The 10,674-nt window shown below is 40.1% G+C and overlaps 1 protein-coding gene across 1 annotated transcript; it reads left to right on the forward strand.

Annotated features, from left to right (window-relative positions):
• The first annotated feature begins 566 nt into the window (after window positions 1-566).
• LOC311256488 (uncharacterized protein) lies at window positions 567-8,823 on the forward strand. The gene is made up of 6 exons (XM_084351569.1): window positions 567-646; window positions 2,162-2,271; window positions 5,500-6,601; window positions 6,712-6,867; window positions 7,114-7,206; window positions 7,569-8,823. Exons 3-6 carry the CDS (start codon window positions 5,525-5,527, stop codon window positions 7,860-7,862), a joined length of 1,620 nt encoding a protein of 539 aa, XP_084207695.1. The 5' UTR covers window positions 567-646; window positions 2,162-2,271; window positions 5,500-5,524; the 3' UTR covers window positions 7,863-8,823.
• The last annotated feature ends 1,851 nt before the right edge of the window (window positions 8,824-10,674 follow it).

Here is a 10,674-nt window from a genome sequence, read left to right on the forward strand (position 1 = left end):
AAACGTCATACATCAACGCCGGTTGTGGTCTATCCATAATAAATACTTAAATATATATTAAAATAAGTATTTAAAAAGTATACCATTAATATTGTGTCAAAACACAAGCATTTTAATGTACATCCCGATTATATTTATATTTAAAATATATATACTATATACATATATGTGTATATATACACACCATTTTCGCACCACGTCTTTTGTCTCTTTTTTATGTCTTTTATCTTGTACCGTGCAATCAAAGAGCTATAGTTAGACCGCATTTACCTCGCAATTGCATACGAGTCTCAGAGCTCCCCAAAATGCCACCAAACATAAATTTATCTGTGTTCTTACACTGTAAATAGTGATTTTGGAGAGAGGTATATATAATATCTGTAAATCGTATAAAATGTACTTGATAATTGTAGTCAGCCAAGGAATTATAAAGTAATGGGTAAATTAAACACATACTACCTATTTATTAACAGTTACAACTGTGTATAGAAAAATAGGGTAAAATATACCCAAAAGCTCTGAGTCCTGTGCTCCAAATTGCGCATGCGTCAGACGGCGTGTTTGACCTAGCGGGACGCGGGACACAGAAACTCTTCACCGCCATCTTCCTCTTGCTGCCGGCAGCCATCGAACTTCGGAAAGGAAGGTAAGCTGTTTGCATAAGCCTATTGGTGTGTATAATAGCGCGAATGCAAATTATATTTTATGAAATTATGAGATATTCCACTTCACTTGTATTCGGCGTGCATCTGTGTTACGTGCCATTACTTGAACCGAAAGTTTGAACCTGTGCTGGCGGCAGCATGGCTGTTTTACGTCTGGACCTCTTTTATATACAGTCTAACAGTCTATATGGCCTGGACACATCGCTGGAGAAACACCACTGAGTCACTAACTCATTCAGTAGGCTACCCCTCTATTCCTCCTCCACACAAACAGGCTCCGCGACGTGCTGCTTTCACACACCAACATGTCGCCAACACCTGAAATGCCTCATGTGTTCACCCGTTAGCTCCGTTAGCACGGCTAGTCGGGCTCTGCAGGTCCGTTTATAAACAAAATGATCAGCCCTACTAATTACCTCCATGCTTGTGTACTGCTCACGTGTGTCTCTGTTGTTAAAGTTTAGCGTTACTTCAGAGTTGTTGTTTTTTTCAAGTTTCATTTTTACAATGGGACTCATGTAAACATAGCGCACGTCTTTCAGTCAGTCGTCATGGAAACATGACGCTTATCCAGTGGTGCTGAGTTTTGACAGAGACGTTGGTTTGGACCAGAGTGAAAACAAACGTGCACAAGCTGTGAAATTAAACTAATCATCACTGTATCCCGCCAGTATGTGTGAAAACACCCACTGTGGCTGCACTTAAGTTTTTAAAGGAATTGTTGTTCATAGGCCTAGGTTATTCATGAGTGGGATCAAGTAAAACATTTTATTTAGAATTTTATTTTTATTTGGTATCATTGGAATGTCAGTGCTTAATAAATATTTTCATTATTTTGTAATAGATTTATTCTTTGAAGCATGAATATTAATTTATGCAACTGCAATGCCTTTATTTTAGTGAGGTACAGTACACAGTCTGTTATTTCTGTATTTCAGACCCTTGTCATGTATAACAGACTGTTTCTGGGGACACCGCTCTGATGAGAGGAGCACAGAGGAAAAGAGTTTAAAGAGAGCAGGATATTTACCTTATGTTTAATTTCTACCTTCATTAAAGAGCTTCAGACTAGTTGTAATGTTTGATAAATGCCTTGTAACTTGTCACAGGGAGAGTGGTGGCTCCTTCCACATCTCCACATTCCACACATGCGGCTGAAAACCAAACCTGCATGATCAGAGCTTCTGACAGATATGACAACACAAATACAGACATTGTAACATGTATCGCTAAATGATGCAATTTATAAATAGATATAAGTCGTGTTTTGATAAATATTATATTTCCAATTAAGTTTTTTAACTTGTAAGCCGTGTAATAAGCGGGATAATGTATAGTTAGTTGGTTGTTATGGAGAAAACCTCCGTACCATATTTGTCTTCCCAGATACATGTCTGATCATTTCTCTTGTGTAATATCTTAGTATTTTTCTTCTTTCTGTTGCAGGCAGAGTCACGTTGTATGTGGACCCTCACTAATGTTTGCCCTCTCTTCAGGTCCTCTCGTCTGTCCTCCACAAGCCTGATAGACCACTCACTGATAGACCACTACCAGTTCTGGGGATGACCCACCCACCCCCCTGCTGTATCCTGTACATTGACTTAAGGTAAAGTTTCTAAATAAAATAAATCACATTGACCTTAAAGGTGTATTTACCTTAAACAAAGGCCCCAGTTATGGAAAAATGAACTGGAAATGCAAGTTGTGTAACTTCACAACATCAAAAAGATCAGACCTGTTGAAGCACAGCAGACTAATACATGGGCATTTCAGTCGAATCCAATCCATACCCTGTCTCTATGCGGATTGTCCTTGCACCTTCAGGACATGGGGTGCATTAAGGACACATTTGTCAAGGCATCATTCCCAAGCAATCAAGCCAGGCAACATCCTTTCATTCACGTGCATAGTCTGTAACTTGTGCTCTTTTGACAATGAGAGACAATATTTTATACATATTGGCAGCCATCTAAAAAAGTTTGAAACTGTCCCTTGTGTTTTTGAGGGTTGTGATTACAAGACCAACATATATACAACATTTCACAGCCATAAGAGTAGAAAACACACCCCACATACGTTGGAAGATTTTAAGACCACTGTTCTTCATCAACAACAAAACAAGCCGGACGAAGAAAGTGACTTTGTTGAGGATGACAATGACTGTGGCTCTGTCCTTGAGGAGGAGGATGACTTGAAAAAAGTCATTACTAAGAGAGTGGGGTTGCTCCTCCTGAAAATGGAGAGCATTTTCAATGTCTCCAATACATGCATAGATGAACTAGTAGAGGAACTTCATTTCCTTACAGCATCTGCATCTGGCCCTGTTATTAAAGAGATTATACTGAGCACTTTGAGAAAACATGGCTGTACTTTTGAAGATTCAGTTATATCAGAACTGGTCAACGACCTTTGCCAGCTAAGCCCTGTCTGTGCTGCTTTACGAGTGGATGGGCCTTTAAGCAGTCAGTTCAGGAGAGAGCAATTTAGAAAGGAGCATCTCTCACCAACTGAACCAGTTGAGTACATACTTGATAGTACTGAGAAAAAAACATTTCAGTATGTACCAATCCTCCCATTATTATCTCAACTTGTGAACAACAGACACATTCAAAACACAATATTACAGAACAAAAGGTCATCTGATGTCTCTTCTGGATACCAATCATTTCATGATGGATCTTCTCTAAGAGAAAACAGCTTTTTGTGTGAAGGTGAACTTAAACTCCCACTCATACTTTACATAGATGACTTTGAAGTATGCAACCCTCTGGGAACATCCCGCAAGAAGCATAAAGTCACAGCTGTGTACTGGGTGTTTGCAGACATACCTGCCACATTGAGATCTACACTGACTTCCATCTACTTAACCATTTTGTGCAAGGCAAATGACGTCAACCAGTATGGCTACACAAAGGTTTTGGACCCCCTGCTCAAAGATTTGAAGTCCTTTGAAGATAATGGTATTTTTGTTCCAAGTCTGGGCAAAGTGGTCAAGGGCACTGTACTTGCTGTAGTCGCTGACAATCTTGGCGCTCACTCAATAGCTGGTTTTGTTGAAAGCTTTTCAGCCTCACATTTCTGTCGCTTTTGCATTGGAGAACGGTCACAGATCCAGGAGCATGAAGTAGCAGAAGGACTGTTTCCTCTACGTACTAAGTCCAGCTATGCCATGCATGTCAAAGCAGCATTGTCTGATCCTGCAGAAGCTCATCACTGTGGAGTTAAAAGACAGTGTCCCATCTCAGACAGACTCAGTCACTTTCATGCTACATCAGGTTATCCCCCTGATGCTTTGCACGATTTGCTTGAAGGGATTGTACCTGTGGAAATAGCACTCTGCCTTGATTTGTTAATCAGGAAGAAGTACATCTCTCTTCAGGAGCTCAAGCATTCCATCCGTTGCTTTCCTTACAAGTGGAGTGACAAAACAAACTATCCACAACCCATTGCACCAAATTTCACATCAAGAAAAAGTGTTGGAGGTAACGCACACGAAAACTGGTGCTTGTTGAGAATGTTACCACTCATGATAGGTGACAAAGTCCCAGAAGATGAGCCTGCTTGGGAGGTTTTGATGACGCTGAAAGATGTTGTTGAGCTTGTCATGGCTCCCCTTCACACAGATGAGACAATAGGGTACATGCAGAGTAAGATTTCAGAACACCGTTACAGATATTTGGATCTGTTCCCAGAGGAGAAAGTGAGACCAAAACACCACTTTCTTGAGCATTACCCTTTGCTTACAACTGTTTATGGGCCACTTGTACATTTCTGGACCATGCGCTTTGAAGCCAAACACCTTTTTTTTAAAAGGATTGTGAGGCAGACTGGGTGTTTTAGAAACATTCTCATGACAATGGCAAGAAAACACCAATCGATGATTGCGTATCATACCCATGATTGCAACAATCAAAGGCCAGCGCTGTCAGTGTCCCAGAAGACTCAAGTGGCAGTCGATGTTCTAAAAGACAGCATTAAGGAGTCCTTTGCAAGGAAGTTCCCTGGGGAAGAGTTTGTGAACATGACAAATAAAGCAACCATTTTAGGCACAGACTATAATGTTGGAATGATGTTGCCCTTCGGATCAACAGGAGGCCTACCTGACTTTGGAGAAATCCAGCAAATAATCATTGTGCATGAAACTCCTGTCTTTGTGCTGAAGTTGCTTAGTGGCTGGTACTGTGAACACCTGAGGAGCTTCAAAGTAGAGCCAACAGGAGAGACAGAAATCCTTAAACATTCTGAACTGAAAGAAACATACCCCTTGGCTGCATATAATACAGCAAATGGTCGTATGGTGTCCCTTAAACACTTCATTTGCACATCAGAGTAAGTGTAATGAGTTGATTATTTCTGTTATCATATCAAATGTGTGTGTGTTCAAGTACAGTTATTGAAAAAAACAGTAACAAAAAACCACTGAGTTTTAAGGGCTGCCCACACCAACAACTATATGACCAGGCATCCTGTCTTATTTATTTATTACAGGTTTTATATTGTTGTACACCTACTTTGTTTTTATGAATTAAGGTTGCTTTTATTACAAAGAAAGCATCTCTCCTCTCCCCACTTTCCTCAATCCTCTCTTCTTGTCTCCTTTCACCTCTTCTCTTCTCTCCTCTCCTCTATCTTCTCTTCTACTCTCCTCTCTTTCTTTCCTCATCTCCCTCTTCTTAAATTAATAATTGCCATCAAAGATTATTTATTCAAATTTCCACTGAACAAAATCTCCATTTATTTTTTTGGTGGAAGAAACTTGAAGCAAACCTATGCAAGTAAGCTCATCAATTATTAATAACCTGTTTCAATTTCTTTTCTTTCTCTGTCTCTACAGCTGAGGAAACACATCCCAAACAACAATGGCGGTTCAGTTAAGAGTAATTTTAGAAGAACACAAGATTCGAAAGTTGACACTTTCAACAGGAATTCCCGATGCAGTGGAAGATCTTGTTTCCATAGTTACAAGAACTTTCCAACTGCATGGGGAAATTGGACTACTATACCAAGACAAAGACTTTGACAATCAGTTTTTTAGTGTCACATCAACTGCTGACTTGCACGACAAGGCCACTGTTAAAGTGATCCAAATAGAGCCGGTCATCACCCTTGACCTACACCCAGTATATGAATCAGAACCATCATCTACATTGAGTTCCCCGAGTTCAGTAAACACCAATCCTGCAAGAAATACTGAAACGGACATCTCCCCTGCAGATGATGATGCATCCTCACAGGTGTCCGACTGCGCATCATCCAGTTCCAAGGACACCATTATTCTCCCTGATTCATGTCGACATGCTGCATGGCCAGTGCCATTTCAAGTACCGCAGTTTTCCCGAGACATAGAACTAATCCTTGCAGAGGCAAACAAAACATATCATGCCACTGGAAGACACTTCATGGATGCCAGTGTTAAATCAGCAATAATGCAAGACCTTTCAAAAGTGATTTTTTCCTACACTGCCTATCCATCAAGTCAACAGATTCTCTCAGTGGCTGAAGCTCTGGTTGCCAAGTTTCCATGTCTCAAGGAGCTGGGATCGTTTGCAGGGTTATATGGCTGGCAACAGCGCATAAAAAATAAGATGCACAACTACCGTGCCAAGCTAAAATCTCGAAAATATGCTTACCCGGAAATCGAAGTCAACACATTGAAGAGGAAGGATCCGGCTGATGCAGGCCCATCAAAAAATGTGAAAAAGCCTAAAAAAGCTGAGGTTAATTACCTCCCTCCACACCCTGTTGGCGAAAGCCAAGGCACACTGGAGAAGGAGAGGCTTGAATTACTTGATGAAGTGAAAAAGAAAAACAATGCAAGGATAATCGCAGATAAAATGAGTAAAACCTTCTCAAGCCGAAGAGTCGAAGTGGTGACCCTCAGCCCCTCTGTGAGTGTGTTTAAAGAAAGGTGGCCGGCATTATTCAGTAAGGCTCAGGTGAGAATGTTTGATAATTTTTCCTTCCCACCAAGAAACATTAATGTGGTTACTTTGTGATCTGGTCTGTCATTAAGATTTCCTTTTTTCCCCCTTTACTTACTCACTAGATCAAGGAAGAGTTCTGTCGCTTAACAACAGTTTCCTTGGAGGAGACATTCATGCTGAAGCTTGATGGGTACACACCAGGTCTTTTGCAGCTTATGCGTGCTAAAGGAGGAGCTGTTGGTTCCAAGATACGCCCGCTGCTGGACACTGTGAATGATGTATGTCGTTTCACTTTTTTCACAAATATGTAATAATTGATTTAAGTGAATTAAAAGTGAAGTAATCTGTAAACAATTGCTTTGTTGTGCACAAAGTTGAGCTCCTAACCAATTTAACAAACTACAGTTCAACATCAATCTGTGAAATGTTTAAAAATGTTTTAGTTTTTAAGGAATTCAGTCTTAGTGTATGTAAATCTGTGAGTTCCACTAACAGTCTTTTGACTAAATTGTATCTCCCTACAGTCACAGAGCATTGAAAAAAAAAGGGATGTCGTTGTCTGCTGCCTCATTGAATACCTGGGTGAAAGACAAGAGGATCTTTTCCATGACTGCCAGGTAGGCTATGTCATTGATAACAGGTGACTGATTAACTCAAAAAGATCCTCATGTCTTCCTCTCCTCTGCTCTGAACTCCTCTCATTTTCTCTGCTCTCCTCTCCTCTCCTCTCCTCTCCTCCTCTTCTTTCCTCTCATTTCCTCTCCTCTCCTCCTCTTTTTTCCTCTCATTTCCTCTGCTCTCCCCTCCTCTGCTCTACTCTGGTATCCCCTCTTCTCCCCTTCTCCTTTCGTCTTCTGTCCACTCCCCTTTGCTCTTCTTTACTCTGCAAGACAAACTGAAATGTATTGGAACAACATCTTAAATAATGTACGTAAATTAAAAATGTGTATGCTTTTTGTTTCTTTCTTTTAACATGTAGGAATGTGAGGACCACGCGGACAAAACAATGAAAGTGATTGTCATGCACAGTGTCATGGCCGAGGAGGATCCATCAGATGTGTGTATTGTGATTGAGGGAAACACAGTGATGGAAGGATGTGGAAGCCGAACGAAAGCCTGCATTCTGCTGATGGGACTGATATATGCTCTCAATCTCGAATATCCAAAGCAGCTGAAGAACACGTTTGAAGCTTTTCAAAAACTTTTTTTGGAGCTTGACGGGGCGAAACTACTGAAGAAGGTCCACAGCCTCAAAAATAAGCTCATGCAATAGGCACACATTTTCCCTCTCCCCCTCAAGAGGATCTTTTGTCCGAACAGAGCTAGATGGAGTTGTGAAGGATTTTCCCTCTCGCCCCCCCACCCCTCCCCACTCCCACACACACGCACACACTCCAGACCGTCAGGGGTCTATACATTGCCTAGCAACAGCTGGTCTGTTAACAGGCTTGAACCCCCCCCCCCCCCATTACCACTTTTATATATATATATATATATATACACACACACACACACACACACACACACACACAGACAGACACACAAACAAACATACACACACCCTCAGCTGCAGGTCCTTGACACCAGCCTGTGAGTCAACAGCCTTTCATCTGTATTGTCATGTGTCAACCAAACATACTTTACATACAATTAATCTCAATGCAGCTGGTTGGGTGGATGGTGGATACATCTGCAAATTCACTTTTCAATGAGGGTACAGTGTCCATTGTTGGTGCTCTCATTTGTTTAGCTATTTCTAATTCAATTTTCCACTCTGCTTTCTTTCCACTCTGTTACATGTCTCAGATGTGAGTGGTGCACTATCCGTTAGTTATTTAGTTAATGACTTAGTTGGTTATTTAGTGAGTAAGTTCTTTATTTGTTTTTATTTATTTATTTATTTAGTTATGGTGATCTGACAATCAAAGGAAGATTCTGTGGTTATGGTGGCTTGTTGGTTAGATCTGTGGTTTCAGACGTGATCAGTAAAGAGCAGCCATCAGGATCAGAGCTCTGATCGGTACTGATCACCTCCATCAACTGATCAAACATCAATAATCTGCCTCTGCTGAATACATCTGTCTCTTGAACCTGTGATTCTCCATTGCACCAATTACATCTGTTCAGTGATGTAAATGTCGATAATAACTCACTTAAGTTTGTGTTACTTAAGTTTATGTGAGTTTTACTGAGAAATCCAATATTTCATGGATTAAAAACATTTATGATCACCATCTGAGAGGCTTTTTTTTTGGGGGGGGGGGGTTAAATCTTACCTTCTCTGAATAAGTAATGGTAATTAACTGATATTAATTAACTTTGAATAGTAATAATCAGGTATTACCTACTTAGCAATCAAGAGTTAATTTTACCCAATTTTAATGAGTAAGTAGTTGTTAAATATATACAGACATGTTAGATAAATATAACCCAATTTATTTTAGTATTCCATAGCTTTTTATTTCAGTTATTTTATACCTAAAATATGGAATTAAATCTACCCAAAAAAAGTAGATGCAAATTGTTACCTCAGATTTATTGGGTAAATTCTATATGTTACTTTTTTCAGTGTACTCACCATCATCCAGATGATTTTGATCAGAAGAAGAATAAGAATACAACAAACAAGACGAATAACAGTGAGATTTGTGGCTCTTGCTAATCTAGCAAGACAGCGTCAGATTGTAAGTATAAAGATTAAGGATTTTACATTCATACAAGACATCTAAATCATTAATGTATTGTCAGTGTCAATAATTCACTAGTATTGTCAGTATACACCCCCTCCTGTGGAAACATACATGACACAACTTTGTTCTTAAATCAGATTAGATAGATGGATAAATAGATAGATACTTTATTCACTCCTTAGGGGAAATTCATGTGTCCAGTAGCTCATAAAAACATACATGAATAAAAAAGTTAAAAATAGCTCATAAAAACACACACGAATAATGCGTTCGTCCGCCATTTTTCTCTCAGCGCAATGCATGATGGTAAATATTGCTTGGCTAGTGACCATCGGTTGTACACTACTTTTCGCGATGCATTGTGGGATACTTTAAGTCCACTATATAGGGTATAATAATTCCCACTAGACATTCGGACAGCACTACAAAATGGCATACTCACTATGTAGTGCACTATATAGGGAGTAGTGAGTGACTTCGGACACAGCCTGAGTGTTTGATTAGTAACCCATGTCTCTCCTCCCCGTGCTAATACAGTAATAGAGAAATATGTACTACGTACATTTGCATGCTTCTGTAATTGTCTGAAATGTGATATTTACAGTACATAATCTTGTCCGGTGCAAAAATAAAAGATGCTTCCAATTACAATATATACCTTCGTGGACCAGTTGAAGAAACCGCACAAATCATGCCAAAGGTGTTTTGTCTGTATAAATGTGGATTTTATTCTTTGATCACGATTTAGAAACTGTTGTGATATTGCAAAATGTTATGAAATAAGAATGTCATGTTATATAAGTCTTGTGCATATCATGTCCTGAAAGAAGTCACACACGGTGGAAAATTAGTATCAAGCAAGTCTGGAGTAAAGTAAAGAGACGTCTACTTGACAGTCTGGTGAGCCCCCTAAGGGTCATGGCAAGACATTCCTTAGGACTACTTTTGCAGTACCTCGCAATATGTTTTGCATTCCCTCACAATGCTCGTTTCCTTCTGTTCCTTTTGAGCAACATTATTATGGATCAAGCACATCAAACTCTTAAGCCTCTCCGGGTCTTCTGCTGGTCCTCCGGAGCCGCTCTTCAACCAGCATGTCTACTTTACCTAAGGTAGAGCAGACAGGCTGAGTGGCAGAGCAGCAGCAGGGCAGCCTATCGAGCCCAGCTACTCTCCAGCTGCGACAGCCAAAGTGCCGGTGTATACACCAGTTGGGCAAGGGCTCACAGGGCTCTGCCGCATCAGCTCCACCGCTGGCTTTTATTCACAAACCAACCATGAGAAAACCACAAACATAACCCATTAACACCACTTAACATCCAGTTAGGAAATAGTATGCTAGATAGTTCATCCTTGTCCCTTTTGTGATGTGATTAAACAGTAAATTCATCATGG

Source organism: Pagrus pagrus (genome assembly GCF_965226575.1).
Source record: "Pagrus pagrus genome assembly, chromosome: 4".
NCBI lineage: Eukaryota > Metazoa > Chordata > Actinopteri > Spariformes > Sparidae > Pagrus > Pagrus pagrus.